The sequence below is a fragment of the Mus pahari genome, chromosome 15 (assembly GCF_900095145.1).
Source record: "Mus pahari chromosome 15, PAHARI_EIJ_v1.1, whole genome shotgun sequence".
NCBI lineage: Eukaryota > Metazoa > Chordata > Mammalia > Rodentia > Muridae > Mus > Mus pahari.
The window spans coordinates 17,827,160-17,844,341 of NC_034604.1; the positions used below are offsets into that span (position 1 = coordinate 17,827,160).

Consider the following 17,182-nt stretch of genomic DNA (forward strand, 5'->3'; position numbering starts at 1 on the left):
GTGTGTGTGTGTGTGTGTGTGTGTGTGTGTGTGTGTGTGTGTGTGTGTGATGGAATACAGAACTAAAATAAACTAAATTTGTATCTATGAAGAGTAGTTTAATTACATTAAAACAACATAGGGTTTTGGAAAAACGGAACAATGCTAATGAACAGCGACCAATCCTGCAGAGAAGCCTGGCTTGGTCTCAAGGACCCACATCTAGGAGCTCACAACCACCCTTAACCCTTGAGAGCCAACACCATTTTCTTGCCTCCACACATGCCTGAATGCACATGGTACACCAACAGACTGTCAGGCATATATACACATTAACATAAAAGTTCAAAAAATGTACAATGTTACTTTAAAAATGAAGATGCAGAGACTTACATAGTCAAAGTATATTAGTATTGTGTAATTCAAAGATATAATATGGTTAAATCATTGTAATGAATGGATGAAATTTATACTAGTTATTATTATGATGATGGTAGATGGTAGAAAATGGCTATGTGGTAAACCTGAAAGGGTTTGTTTTATTTACTTAAAAATGATCAAACACTAATATGAGGTAAATTTGTTACTTGTACAGCAGTTGCAAATAAACTATTTCTCTATAGAATGATTCCACAATGTGATTGGTATCATATAATCATTTGAAATACCATTAGGTTTGTAATTTTTATCGATGGTTACATTGTTGATATGTCCTACTTGCTTTCTCACTCAGCTAAAACTATGATTTAAAAATACCCAGGTTGTTTTTTGTCTCTATAATTCTAATGAGTTAACCGAATATTATTAAATGCCCTAGGTATATAGATATGTCTCAAAGATAATGTCTAAATGAATATCAATAAATTATCATTGAACAGCTTATTGGAGAAATAAACCACAGATCAACATTAGAAGACATATTCAGTTCTTATAATAGAAATATTTTGGAACAACCAAGAAGATACAAATTCTCTCACCTCAAACTTTTTATGGTAACGCTTTCTCAGACTTCCTAGCTCCTGCTTGCGCTTTTTCTCCAGCAGAACGCTATGAGAAACCATGTAGTCTATGTCCACCTGGAGCTTCGCATTGGCTTTTTCCAGCCTCTCCTTCTGCTCCTGCAGATGCTCCACCTTAAGGGCAATGTCTTTAAGTTGGCTATGCAGTTCTGCAATAGTTTTTGAGAAGTTCTCGTGTTCTGAAAGTAAATTAATGAGAGCAACACAAAGTCCAGAGCTGACATCAGATGGTCCAGAAAGAAATGCTTAATAGTATACAGAAACTACTTTAGCTTTAAAAATTATTCATCTATGAATCTTAAAAAGGGTTATTCAAACACTGAACTGTAGAACATTGTTTCCTTCATTTATCAACAAAAAGACTAAAACATGCTTTATTAGTTGATAATATTTAGTATAAATTCAAATTATTACCATCAACAAACAAACTGATTATTTTACAAGCACACGTACACACATTTTATGTAATCGTGCTAACATGAAAATAAATCTGAAAGAGTAGAGGCCTTCTAGAAATACATAAAACTAAAATGATAAAATCGGACTTACAAGTGCCTACATGAGAGGGAAGCCACTATTCTAACTTAGGGTGCTCCAATTATAGAAAACCATACCAAAAAAACCACAACTGATAATTATTATAAGATTTATTTGCAAAAAAATAAATAATGAAATAATTAACATATAAAATGAATTTATACAGGCTTGGGGATATAGCTGAGTTTAGAGAGTGTTTGACAACATCCACAATGCTCTGAATTAGACACCCAGCACCAACAGGCATAGCTATTCTTTGCACACCTGCAATCCTAGTACTAAAGACTGATAATCTATAGTATAAATCCAACTTATTACCATCAACGAAAAGCCTGATCATTTTACACACACATACACAAACACACACACACACACACACACACAAACACACACACACGCACACACAGGCTTTTTATGAAATTGTGAGAGGTACAGGCAAAAACATCAAGGTCAATTTTAGCTACACAGGAATTCATTCAAGGCCAGCCTGGGATACATGAGACCCTGTTAATAAATGAATTTATGAATGAATGACTGAATGAATGAGTGAATATAGAAATCTTGAAAAGAATACACCATAACAAAAATATGATGTGAAATAAGATTTTATATATATATATATATATATATATATATATATATATATATATATATGTATATATGTCCCTGACACCAAGCAAGACCCATGGAAAGATAACAAGAAGGAAAAAAATCCTAAATTTGAAAAAAATGGGTAAACATTACCTGTTTAAATAAAAATGTTTGACGTTTTAGACATGGAAATTACTTCTAATTATTTTATATATTAATATGCACTTAGACAATTAAAATGAAATTACAGAAGACGACCTCCTGATTCTTTCTATTACAACTTCCTAATGCTAAAGTCATCTTTCACTTTTGGAATAAAACAAATGTTTTTAATAATCTAAAATAATTTTTCTTATGAGTTTTTGATGACATCATTAAGTATTTTTGTGCATTAATTTCATGGGTTAGGCCTGTAGGGTTTTTTTCACATTTATACTGACTCTCCCTACTGTGCTGTATAGTTTAAAGTACCTTCTTATATCAGTTGTGGACTCTGTTTCTGTGGCATTTTGAAGACATCTGCAATTACACTTACAAAAGCATACACGGTGTTATGTCTTATACTCATGCATATTTTGCATTGAGACATTTCTAGTTATTGAGTCAAATTCTTTCTGTTAATGTCTAGAGAAATATTTTGATTATCTGTTTATTTACTGATGCTTCTTTTTCTATAAATATTCATAGATGGTGAAATATTACTCTCAGAAATGTATTCTGAATGTTTTAATTATCCATAATCAGAGTCACAGACTGGATGTAGTGCTGCACACCTGTTATCCCAGTGTAGAGGAGGAGGAGGAAAGACCTTGAGAACCATAACACAGCCTGAACTGCACAGTAAGAGTCTGTATTAAAAGCAAAATAAAGAAGAAGAAGAGGAAGAGGAGAGAGAATGAATTAAGGAGATTGAGGAGGAAGAAGAGGGAGAGGGGAAAGATGGGGAGGAAGAGGGGGAGGAATAGGAAAAAAAGAGGGGGGTGAGGAAGTGGTGGTGATGGTTAGGTCCATGACTATATTTTTTATTTAATTTTATTTTTTCTTTTATTGAAAATAGATTTATTTTTTCACACAATATGTTCCAATTATGGTTTCCCAACCCTCTACTTCTCCTAGTTTCTTCCCACTTACCCTCCCACTCAAATCCTCTCCGAGTCTTATTGTGAAACAAATAGTTTTCTTTTTAAAAAATTTTTATTAGACATTTTCTTTATTTACATTTCAAATGTTATCCCCTTTCCTAGTTTTCCATCTGAAAATCCCCTATCCCCTACCCCATCTCCCTGCTCCCCAACCTACCCACTCCCATTCCTGGTCCTGGCATTTCCCTATACTGGGGCATAGATCCTTCACAGGACCAAGGACCTTTCCTCCCATTGATGACCAACTAAGCCATCCTCTGCTACACATACAGCTAGAGCTACAAGTTCCACCATGTGTTTTCTTTGATTGGTGGTATAGCTCCAGGAGCTCTGGGGGTACTGGTTAGTTCATATTGATGTTCCTCCTATGTGGCTTCAGAACCCTTCAGCTCTCTGGGTACTTTCTCTAACTCCTTCACTGGGAACCTTGTGCTCCATCCAATGGATGATTGTGAGCATCCACTTCTGTATTTTCCAGGCACTGGCAGAGCCTTCTAAGGGATAATAATAAATATGACCCAATAAGTTAAATAAAACAAAAAGTATTACATTGGAATTGGACAAGTTAAATAAACACAGAAAAATCAGAGACCCACATTTTGGCACTTTCAGGAATTCCATAAAAACAATAAAATGGAAGCCATAACATATATGACAAGGATCCTGTGCAGACCCCTACAGGTCCTATACATGCTTCCTCCATCTCTGTGAGTTCATATGAGCTTTGGTTGATTTACAATTCATTGAAAATGGAAAGCCTTCACCCTGAGTTCCTGTATCTTTGGTACAAGAATGTACTCTGCATGCTACAAAAAGTGAACTATAAACACCAAACCAAAGACAACCCTTCATGTAAGATATGTTAGGGCAATGATGACACAAAGTTTGTGGAAGTAGCCTGAGAAGGCTTGGTTTCTATGTTGACCACTCAGGGGTGATCAAAGAATCCGTGGCCTTAATTAGAAAGAGGCAGCATTAAGACAGATCCTACGGATCCTACTGATGTTATTTTCTGACTTGTGGTTCTTGCACCATGAATGCTTTAGTTAGGTTTGTTAAGGAATGGATTTATTAAACATCTCAAGGACTCAAGATGGCCTAAAACTGAAGGGACAAGGGGAGGTGGGGGGGAGAAGGTGTCAGAAGGCCAGGCTGAATCCATGACAGGCTTCAAATGGGCAGTTTAGGAGATTAGGCCTAAGAACTGGGCAAGCCCAGGCAAATCAAACAAACAAACGACAAGTGAAGAAACCCAAACCACAAATAAACCAGCAAACAAACAAAGAAAACAGGATTCTTCAGCAACACTTTCCAGCCACCATGCCCATTAAAGGTTCTGGAATGCCTAGAGACATAGTAAGACAAAACCTACCTACCCTGGAACTCCCCTAATGTGCTTTAAATCAGACCTGCAAACTCAACTTGGTTGTCTCTCTATCTTGGTAATGGGAGACCCCAGCATGCTGGACTTCTGCAGAATAAAACACCCTTTGTGAGTCCATGGCATCATTCTTCAGCAAAGCATTCACCCTTACAACCAACCAATCTCTGATTTGACCTAAGGCCCACTCCGTGAAATCGAAGCCACATTTGATTCTACTTGGGTGACTAAGAACAATTTAAGGGTTAGGGTAAAACAAAAATATTAGTTGTATATAAAAAAGTAGCAATACAATGGCTCCTAATAACATTTCTGCTATGCTTATAGATCAGTCATCACTGGGGAAGCTTTCTCCTACAGCACATGGGAATAAATACAAGGACCTCTGTTCAGACATTTTATGCCGAGTGATCGAGCATGGAACACTCAGCCTTAAGTGGGATGTCTCCATCAAATACCTTTCCTCGGGGCCCAGGGAACCCTGTGGCAAATGAGGCAGAAAGATTATCATAGCCAGAAAGGACAGAGGACACCAAGAAAGCATGTGTGTGAATTTTTAATTTGATTCCTTTATATTTTGGTTTTGATTAATCTTGTCACTGCTTTTCTGTTGGAAGACCCTGCTATTAAGGTCACAGTCCACAATATCCAAATAAAGCTCTCTGAGCTGGGTACAAAATGGAGGACTCCATTTCTCAGAGGGACTTCCTCTTTGCTGCCTGATCTTATCTGGAGAGCACAAGTGCCTGGCCTTATCTAGAGGACGACCCTGCACAAAGCTTCCTGCAAGTGCTGCAGGATTCAACCCTTCCCACCATATGATAATTAGGTACTGTTTTATAACCAGTCAGCCCTTCCTGCCTGTAACCCCCAAAACCTGTGAGGAAAGTCACATAGTCTATGACTAGATTACAGGTTCCAACCCCCTCCCCCAAGAACCTGCCTGGTTTCGGAATGCTTTTTCATGTAAATGAAGGATCCCACCCTAGCAAATAACGTATATCCACCTTGGAATTCTGTACTCACTCCTCAAATCAATACAGCCCTTGTTGACCCTAAATAAAGTTGAGCTGTCTCACTGAAGTCCATTCGATTTTCTGAACCCTGCCCCCACCTCTCTACTCTTTTTGTCCTCAAAGGTCAGTATCCAACTGCCCCCAGGTAGAAGGATCAGTCACAGTTTTCCAGGCTTTATTTTTTCATGTCTGTCTGTTTAATTATGTATTTTACATCGTCTATCTTCTTAAGTATATGTGTGTGTATGTGCATATGTGTGCATGTGTATGTGTATACTGTGTGTGTATGGTTGTGTGTGTATGTGTGTGCATGTGTTGTTTGTGTGCATGTGTGTGCATGGTGTGGATGTGTGCATGTATGTCTGTGTGTACATGTGCATGTGTGTGTAGTATGCATGTGAGTCTGTGTATATATGTATGTATATATGTGTATGTGTGTGTGCATGTGCATGTGTGCATGTGTCTCTGTGTATATGTGCATGTGTGTTCATGTGTTTATGTGTGCATGTGTGTCTCTGTGTGTACAGGTGCATGTGTGTTTATGTGTGCATGTGTGTCTGTGTGAATGTGTGCATGTGTGTACATATGTGTGTATATGGTTGTGGATGTATGCGTGTATGCATGTATATATATATGAATGTATGTATATGTATGTGTATGTGTGTACACATGTGTGTATGTGTGCTGTGTATGCATGTGTGTATATGTGTATATGTGTGTGTGCATGTGTGTATATCTGTGTGCGTGTGTGTATATGAGTGCATGTGTGTATATGTGTGTATGTGTGTGTGTATGTGTGTGTGTGTATTCCATTGTGTTGATTTATCTCACATTCATACTCTCCATCCCTTGAGTGCTTCTTTTCCATTTGCCACTTCCCACCTGTGCATTGCCCAACTATTCTTCTAGGGGTACTTTTGAGCATTATCTTTGTGGAAAGCTGCCTCTAGTTCTCAAATTGAGCAGGGCATGCCAGCTCTACAAAGTGCATCACATACTACCAAACATGTTCATTCTTAGATCTAAGATTTCTTCCTCTTTCATTAGATAGCCATTGAGAAATATTCCCAGATCCACAAGCAAAGATGTGTGGAAAACAGGAAACTGGTAAAAGTAGGCTCGTGGAATCCCAGGGAAGTCTGAGACAGCCATTCATTTGTATTTTCAGATGTCTGTGGTGTATGATAAAATGTATGTCACCTTATTTTACAAGAGGACAAAGCTATACAAACTAATTTATAGCTTGCAGGATCATATAACACCCAATTTATATGGGAAGACATTTCTTTTTATCCTTTTAATAGTAAAAAATAAGATAAAGGATTTCTTAAATAGCATTAGATATCAAATAGATAACAAGAGCTATCATTTCAGATGTATGTTATGACCAGACAAAGAAGAAGGTACCAGGGCTATGAATATACTGCCCCACACTCCTCAATGACATCTTCATAGTGTCCCATGTGGATTCTCATTGGTTGACCCAAAAGGAAGTTAGACTGCAGAAAACATCTTTAGCACAAGCCATTCTGAACCTGTTTTCTGGGAGATGAAACAAAACATGTGTTGTAGCAGATAGGAAAGAAACTGGAGGAGTCCCTAGGAAAGAGCCAGGAAAGCAACAGATGGGTTCCCTAATTTTATTAAATGTTTGTTCTGACAAGCATCCTACTTACAGCTATTTAAAAAGATTGAGTTTTTAAATTTATTATACAAGAAGCTATAAAGTTCTAAAAACAGAAAATATCTAACTCTATACTTCAAAACAGATTAATAACATTTAAGGATTATGTCCTATTTATATCCATACAAAGCCAGCTGGTTCCTGGAAATAGTTTTTCAGAAACATTTTTCACATAGAAAGTTCCTAACAAGTATATAGTAATGACTTTAAATTATACTGCATGTATAACTCACTTAAATAAAATGAAGCAAGTAAAAACACATTTGAAATTTAAGTAGACCTTTAATAGTATTAATTAAAGGTTAATCCAAACCATAAGTTATTTTCCATCATGAGAATTTATTACATTTAATATTTACTAGAATGTATACACATCTTATTAATTTCATTTCTACAGTTCCCTGAATATTACTCCAAAGAGACTCCAAACCATAGATTCTAAATAATCTTAAATGGTTTATAAGGTAAGCAGAGCAATGTTCAAATATCAGCTCCCAACATCAGCTTTTTTACCATAGATAATGAGAAATGACAATGAGGGAAACTGCAGATGCTCTGTGGATGTGAATATGAGGCAACCCAAGGACCCAGTGGGGTCTACAGTGTCTTAGGTACCTACCTATTCTGACTCTCTCGTGTCTTATCATATTTACATTCCATAAATAGGTTTAGAAGTCAGTTATAAACACAGTAATTTATTAGCAGAATATTAATATAATAAATTAGGTTCCAGAAAAGAGTGACACAAAAACACCATATAAATAATATCTTCTTGCAACTCCTCAGAATGCACATACCTACTTTAGAGGTCATAGTTTTAGGAGATTTAGTGTTACAATAGAAGTTTATTCATTTCTTCTGCATGACATATGCTTTAAGTTAATGTTTATTATCCCAGAGCAATGACTAATAGTACAGACCCTTATCTCAAGTGAGTGATTGTATTAGTATCCTATTTTTTTTAAAAGAAAATACCTTAGAGTCAAATGACTCCTGTACTCAATAGCAGGTATGAAGTTTCTAGCCTCTGGGCTAGTAAGAAGGGTTGTAATTATACGGGATATACTTTAGTAATACAGTAGCTAGAAACTTTAGGTTGTGTACTCCACCCTAGCTCTTCCTCTGTATGCTCTAAAGAACAGCATTTTCTTAAACATTTATTGCCCAAGTTACTCTTACAAAAATAGTAAAGTTACCTTCTTGCTAAAGCTCCTTTCAAACTGACTTTATATCTAAGTTCTTGAAAGTTAAGTGTGTGTCCTTCCCAACATGTCACTTAGAAATCTGAATTTTTCTACATCCCCAAACACAGCTAATGATACTAACAGGGCAGTCAGATGTATGGATCTTTAATAACTCAAATACTACTACAATTATGGTAAGTAATAATATGGCAAAAGTTTGCCTCTCTCTGTGATATATTAATGAATGAGATTTTCAACACACTTAAAAGCCCACAGTCAAGGTTTTGTGTCTCTGGATTCATCCCAACGTTTAATACTGCATTTCATTCATGCTCCAGTCTGTACAAGCAATATCCACCAGTAAACACTGTATCCTGAGCAGTGGCCACTCTCTCTGCTACCTTAATGGAGACTGATGGAGGAGGAACCCTGTTATTACCTTTCTGCACAGCTAATGGGAGTTCTTGGAGCTTCCAAATGGACCAAGAATCAATTTTCATGCTAATCCTTTTCTTTCGTGATTTGTGTTGTTTTAAAGCTTGTTCTGCTTCTGCTCTGTCAGTTTCCAGACTTTTAATGAGGTAGATGGCCTCTGATAGCAATGTCTCCATCCTCTTCTTCAACTCGGGACACTTCTCATCTTAAAATAGGAACATGCATTCAAGCTTGTTAATAAACCAGCCCACAGGCAACGGGATGAGAGAACATGCATCTTAGTTGACGTAGTCTTTCAAATATTTACATGTTTAACAAAATAATGTTAGGAGGTGATAAAGAAGAATATATTCAAAAGACTGAGACAGGTGAACTTCATAAAAATAAACAATACCAAAGTCCAGACTGTACTTAATTCTCTGTTGGTATAGAAATCAGCATTTGAATAATACAAAGACATCCTTTACACAGTGCACAAAACTATCCTTCAAGAGTGTTCAAGTTTCTTTAATCATTGTTAAGTTAATACAATCTATAGTGCAAACTGCCTTGTCTTAGAAAGAAACACACACTAAATCCAACACAAGAGAATTCTGACACTTGGTAGACTAAGGTAGAAGGAAGTAGTCTGTTTTTGTTTTAAGAAAGAGTTATTCGGCCAATTAGCTGGGCAGAAGAGAATAGGGTGGGACTTCTGATCCCAGTTGGGACAGGTCCCAGAGAGAGGTGAGAGAGGACCATGAGGAGAAAAAAAGTTGTGGAGAGATCGTGTGGAGGGACTAGGATGTACCATGAGAAGGAGATGAGAGAGCATTGCACACATGGACCAGAGTGAGCCAGGGCAAGACCTGATTGGCAAGTAAGTGGGGCATTTGTCTGGGTATTAGAAGCCTAGTTGCTCAGAATCTGCTCATCTTGAGAGAGAGAGAGAGAGAGAGAGAGAGAGAGAGAGAGAGAGAGAGAGAGAGAGAGAGAAATAATGTAAAACAGAGTCAAGCATGATGGCACTGACCTATGATATTAGCACTTGAGAGGGTGATTTTGCAAGACCCTGTGGATTCAGGGATACACAGAGTGAGAGATTTGCCTTGAAAACCAACCAAAGAGATTTAAAATGATAAAACCCTATCGTGAAAATAATACAAAGATGGTGTCATATTCTTTGGAGACAGAATTTTCAGTGAACACATAGAAAGCATATATAAAGCCTCAACCAGTAACGTTAAAGAGAGTCACTACTGGAAGTAAAACACCACACAGGCTGCTTTATTTTTAAATCATGGCTGTATTTCCTCCAAATCTTTAAGGACACAAATCACACTAAGCAATTTAAATCAATATTGAAGACTGCTCAGTCCCTGGGAAAAAAAGGCATTGATATTCTTCAGCTTTATCAGATAATAACTTCTCCACTTAGCCTTGGCAAGAATTCATCAGAAATTTCCAAATTCTATTTATTCAGCCTTAATTAACTCTGTTAATGAGAGACGCCTGTGATCTCTGGTTCACAGCTCTGGAATAATATGGCTTAATGTTAACAAAATATTAGCAGAGGTATTCATTCATCTGCTTGTGATCAAAGATTATTATTTCCTCCAACAACAATAATATGCTTTCCTCTAGAGAGAACAAGGTAAGGAAGACAGATGAGAGTCCTGTTTCTGCTGATATTTGTAGCTACACAGACTGACTTTCACCAGCATGTGACATGACAAGAATACATAAGCGACAGTGTCAAAAAAAATAAAGGACACCATGGAGGACAGAGGGTGGTAAGACAGTAAAATGGCATAAAAGAATAAAGTGATGGATAAATCTTTTTTTCTTTGGGATAATAAAGACAATGCTTCTCTGTGAGATGCCAATTATAAATGATCACGTAACGGCTGTAAAGGCAAACTAAACTATCGCAGACCTTCTGCTACCCTAGAGAGCTGGTTAAAGACATTGACATGTACCCTGAAAAGAAATAATCTTAGTGGGCAAAAATAACTTTCTCTGGCCCCAGCTTTATCCAGTTTCTTTAAACCCACTGTTAACCTTCAGTCTGAGTACTTTATTGAATGAGATTTTTTTTCATGCAACATTGACAATTTGTGAATGGCTCCATAATCAATCTCCCTAAGACGTTTTTGTCTGAACGACCTAAAGATACTCATGTCACCACCAGTCACAGCACTTTGATCTAATGGATTTACGTGGGTTTTACAAAAATTCTTCATCTTTACAAATCACCTTTTGCTCTTTCTTTAATGGCATACAAACAAATATCCTATCTGTAAGTGAGGTGTCCCTGATCCATTGTCACATCCATCTCTCTAATTGTCTCCCAAACCAACCCACTTACTGCATATGCAAGCAATGCCTTGCACTTTTTAACACGAATGCTTTTAAAACGCCACTATCTTCCTGGTATCATGTGTTTCTTACTCTCACACGTGCATATTTCTGATGGACGTTATGTTAGGTACTTTTACTGGGACTGTGGACATCAGTAAGTTCATCTTTTTTTCCTCTGTATCTGTGATATATAAAAGTTGGACTTTTAATCTTGCCATAGACATTAGTACAGAAAATAAATAAACAAAATGAATCAGTCAAAACAGAGCACAGGAATGAGTAATAGCTTTAAACAAAATATACTTCCTTTTAATAAAAAGACCTGAGTTTATCAGTTTTACTCCAGTGAAGGCATTTCTAAATTTTAGTGACAGGCAAAGATGAGAAATTTGGTACAATTTCACATATCCAAATACGTTGAAATAGTATTAATAATAACTTTAAGCCATTATCTAAATTTTGCAACTTTTTATTAATTATGGTATATTCTGATCCTATGGAAGCCACTGGACTACAGATTTTTATATTTTGCTGTCAGTTAAGAATAAACTTTAGAGTTAAGGTTTTTAGTCTTATTGGCCACATGCCAGATGGTCAGTAGTTCTCTGTGGATCATAGCTGCCCCACTGGAGAGACAGACAGACACACATGCAATACCTCGAACATCACAGAAAGGTTTATCAATGATTCTCAACTGTTATTATCTCTTTGAGCTCTGGGCAGGTATCTCTGTATACCCAAAATAATTTAGTCCACTGCCTGGTGCAGAAGTCATTAATAATAATATGTATTAGCGGAGGACATGCTTCCCAGAGAGGTGTGGTGGGCTCGTTTCTCTATTCAATATCCAGAAAACTCATAAGAATAATAATTGCCCATATCAGAAATATATTAAATAAGTCAATGACCTATAAACACTTATACATCTCTAAGCATCAAAAGCAAACTTACCCTTTCCTTTTTCTGGGTGGGCTTCTTTCTTTGGAGCATCGACACCCAAACCTCCCTCTTTATCTTTGGTGGCAGAAGTCCTAAACATACAGAACAAAGAAGATGACATCAATTTGTAAAAGACAGATGCATTAAAAGTTAGTTAATCAATTTCTGTGGAATCCCAAATGTCATTTGCATGGTAACCTTACTGAAGAGTGAACTGATAGAAGAAAATTGTATTACCCAGTAGTATTTATACTCAAATTAATAGAAACTTAAAACAATTACATGTCTTGAACCATCTTGAGAGGACATTAAAGCAGTATTTTTATTTACAAATTCATATTTCCTAGAAATTTTATGATACAACATAATTTATAAACTGTGGGCATGTGTACATTCATGTGTACGTGTGTGTGCATGTGTGTGTGTGTGTGTGTGTGTGTGTGTGTGTGTGTGTGTGTGTGTGTGTGTGTGATTGTGTATTGTATGCTGATGTGTGGGTGCTTGCCTACCAGAAGAGGACATTAGGCCCACTGGAGCTGGAGCTCAGTTCTTGTGATCAGCCTGATGCAGATGCTGGAAACTGAGCTAGTGTCCACTGCAAGAGGAGTATGCACTGTAAAGTACTGAGCAACCTCTCCAGTTCCAACAGATAGGTTTTATTGAAAATTGGATGATATAATATTTTGTTTTCAGATTAGTGAGTTCTGGGAGGCCAATAGAAGTGACAAAAGTGTAAAGTTCACCATTTGAGACTTGAAGTTAGCAAGATTAAAAAAAAAGTCAGATAAAAATGTCATTTGTTATTTATTAATCATTATATATATATAATTATATATATATATATATATATATATAAATATATATATAAAATGTTGTCTCCCTTTCCTGTCTCCCCTCCACAAATACCCCACCCCATTCCTCTTCCCTTCACCTCTAGGAAGGTACTCCCCCACCCNCCCACCCATCTACTCCCACCTCACTGTTCCAGCATGCCCCTTCTCTGGGGCATCTAGCCTCCTCAAGACCAAGCACATCCCTACCTACTGATGCTAGACAAGACAGTCCTCTGCTACACATGTAACTGGGTCCACAGACAAGCCTATGCACTGGTTGGTAGCTTAATCCCTAGGAACTCTGAGAGTTCCAATTAGTTGGTACTGTTGTTCTTCCTATGGGGTTGCAATTCCCTTCAGCTCCTTTGAATTGGATGGAACTAGAAAATATCATCCTGAGTCAGGTAACCAAGACCTAAAAGAACATATATGGTATGCCCTCACTGATAAATGGATATTAGCCCAAAAGCTCAGAATATCCATGATACTTCTTAATGAGAAGGAAGGCCCAAGTGTGGATTTTGCAAGGGGGAACAAAATAATCATGAGGGCAGAGGGACAGAGGGACCTGGGTTGGAGAGGGTAGGGAAAGGAAAAAAAAAAAAAGAGGGGGAGGAATCAGGTATGCAGTAAGACAGGAGAGAAGCCCAGAGGGCCAGGAGAATGGATACAAATATGCAGCAGTGTAGGGTGAAGATCAGAGGGAATCGCTAGAAAATTCCAGACACCAGGGATGTGGGAGGCTCCCAGGGCCCAGTAGGGATGACATTAGCGGAAGTGTGGGAAGATATACCACCTCCAGTAGATAGACATGGCCCTCAGTTGAGGGATGGGACCAACCACCAATTTCAAAAATCTTAACCCAGAATTGTTCCTGTCTAAAGGAAATGCAGGGACAAAAATTGGATCAGAGACCAACTAAAGGAAAGGCCATCCAGAAACTGCCTTACCTTGGGATCCATCCTATGCATAGTCACCAAACCCTGACACTATTACTGATAACATGCTGCTTGGAAACAGGATGCTGGCATGGCTGTCCTCTGAGAGGCTCTGCCAGCATCTGACTAAGAAAGTCAACCATTGGACTGAGCCCAGCACCCCAGTGGAAGAGTTAGGGGAATGACTGAAGGAGTAATTTCCTTTTAAAGGAATTTTGTGCTGGTGTTTGACTAATACATCATTTTTATTTTTTTAATATCACTGTTTCTCTAGTCTATTGCTAGAATCCTAAATTGAGCCTTGCTGTATATTAAAATTTTTATAATTTCACTGATGAAAATTTTAACATAAATCAGCATCAATGGAAAGATGGATTTTTTTAAAAGCTTTTACTAAATGTCATTGAAATTAGCACAATCCCTATTCCTCCCAAATATCATTAGAGCATATAAGAATAACCCATGTTTAGTTATTATCTTAAATATTACATAGAATACCACACTATAGTAATACTTCAGCTTTTACAAAATTCACCAACAAATTTCACATCTTGCTCTTTTGCATATTATTACTGTAAATTTTAAGGTCATTAGTTAATATTTACAATGGTTGAGTGTAATATATCGAATTTATTTTAAAACTACTGGTTTTGTTAGATACAACCACTATTTTACTTTATTTTTGCTTTCCTTATTTCAGAATTTTTTTGAAAATTATAATGTTTCTGTGTTGAATTTTTAAAATGATAAAAATTGTCCCCAAATCAATCATTAAATAAAGCTTTTTCTTCTGTCTTACAATCTTCATTGCCTGTTCTGGCATGTTATCATACACAACTAGGTATAGTTTTAACAGTTATTACTATTGTTGTTGTTTTGTTCATTTGTGGTTTTGGTTCCCTCTATATAACCCTGATTATCTAGAACTCTCTATGTAGATGAGGCTTGCCTCAAACTCGGAGTGATCTGCCTACTTCTGACTGTAATAAGATTAAAGGCATAAACTACCACACCAGGCTAGCTTTGGTCTTGTATATTGTCTCCTGATGTTTCCTTCTAATTCTAATTAATCTTTCTATTGCACTTTTAAAATCAAATTACATAAAGTTAACTATTTGATTAGTAGTCCCTTCTTTCTCTCATACTAGTCTTTATCAAAAACTCAGCTGCTTTCTGTCTATATGGATGCAGCTATAATAAATATTCTATATAAAATATTTGTATAATGGTAGTCATCTGTGTCCAGCCCCTATAAAATATATATTATACTTGTATATAATATATATGTATATACATGAATATATATATGGTGTTTATGTATGTTGCATTATTATTAGAACTTCATTGCTTTTTAGGCACAAAGTATTTCATTGCATAGATTGACTACATTGTTTTAATTTACTGATAGATTTTATTTTTCACCTCTTAGCTATTGTAAAGAGTGATGCTTTGAACACTGATATTAAGTCTTCACAAACTAACAAAAGAAGCAAGCAAATAAACAAATGAAAAACCTATATGAGGTTACGTTTGTATTGTCTAACTGTTCTTGGTCATAGGGCCTTTCCTGGAGTGTGTTTGATATGACTATGACACTGCTTTGAAGAAAACAGATTTTTTTCCCTTTGCCAGCAGGTATCAACAACAAATATCTCCCATTTTGTGGTGGACCCCATGTCTACCTGACCCCACCTGAGTGTTGTGACCCCACCTGGATTGAAGCTGTGTGAGTCTTGTGCATGTTTCCACAGTGTGTGCATTCCTATGTTGCATAGGAACATATGCATGTGCAGCCCTGTTGTGTCTGGAAAGCACTGCTTCCTTGAAGTTCTATCCATTGTAGCTCTTACAGTGTTTCTGCCTCCTTTTATTCATAGACCCTCGAGCCTTGAGTAGATGCATTGGATAAAGATATTCCACTGAGGACTGACTGTCTCAAAACCTCTGAGTTTCTGCACATTGTCCAGGTGTGGGGTCTCTGTGCTAATTCCCATCCACCACAAGAAGCTTAGCTGTTTAAAATTGAGCAAGGAACCCATCCATGGGTATAGCAATATGTCACTGGGAATCATTTTTTTTCCTTTTGTTCTTTTATTATGTCTTTACACTGGGAATCATTTTATTGTTGTATTCAGGCTAAAGATTTTTGATTACTGATACTGTCTATTTTCTTCATACTTATATGTCAATGATTTTCTTCTTCCTTGAGTCACCTACAGTCATATGGTTCTAGAAGTTAACAGCATCATATGATTTTTTTATCCATTCTTCCACTTTTATCTTTTCATTAGAAGGTTCAATCTATTTTCATGTAAGTCAACTGTTCACAACAAAGGATTTATTTCTACAAAATTACAGCTATTTCCTACATTATTAATATTTTTGTTAGAAAAAGAAGAAAGAAAAGTTCTGCCCAACTAAGCAAACTGGCTGTGTTGTGGAACTCTCATATTTATCTTGGCTGATTAAAACCCTGTCTCTGTCTACGGTTTCCACCCATGGAGTAAACACCATTCGACCAGAAGAGCAGGACAGAGGCATCACCAGTCATTCTGAGCCTACTCCTAACCTTCGCATCTGCCCATTTCTAGAATCCCCAACTTTACACATTTTGGGAACCTCATTCTGTTATCACATGCATTTCTGTGCCCAGCTCTGTTTCTCCCCAGGGACTCTGATCTATCAGTGGCTTGCTCTAGTTATTGTTTGTTGCCTTGGCCACTGTGGCAAGGGTAGAATTCACTGCCTGGAGACCCTTCAAGCACTGTGATAGGAATCAGTTGTATGGCCAGAACCATTAAATGGACACTTTAAAAAAATAAAACCTCATTTCCCCTGGCAATAGGAGTTCACAGCACAATTATGGAATGCTTTCATGGCTATTACTGATACAGGGAATGGAAAACAGGCTCTTTCTTTCTTTCTTTCTTTCTTTCTTTCTTTCTTTCTTTCTTTCTTTCTTTCTTTCTTCTTCTTCTTCTTCTTCTTTTTTTCTTTTTTTGGTTTTTCGAGACAGGGTTTCTCTGTGTAGTCCTGGCTGTCCTGGAACTCACTCTGTAGACCAGGCTGGCCTCAAACTCAGAAATCCGCCTGCCTCGGCCTCCCAAGTGCTGGGATTAAAGGCCTGTGCCACCACGCCCAGCTAAGCAGGCTCTTTCTGTTGC

At 37.1% G+C, this 17,182-nt stretch overlaps 1 protein-coding gene across 2 annotated transcripts in view; it reads right to left on the minus strand.

Annotated features, from left to right (window-relative positions):
- Nucleotides 1–17,182, minus strand: part of Ccdc178 (coiled-coil domain containing 178) — a 358,443-nt gene that overhangs the window by 297,170 nt on the left and 44,091 nt on the right. For both annotated transcript variants that reach the window (XM_021214517.1, XM_021214519.1), the window contains 3 exons: nucleotides 12,260–12,339; nucleotides 8,973–9,173; nucleotides 957–1,177 (listed from right to left, as the gene is read on the minus strand). In XM_021214517.1, coding sequence (XP_021070176.1) covers nucleotides 957–1,177; nucleotides 8,973–9,173; nucleotides 12,260–12,339 — 502 coding nt within the window. The remainder of the gene's footprint in view (nucleotides 1–956; nucleotides 1,178–8,972; nucleotides 9,174–12,259; nucleotides 12,340–17,182) is intronic.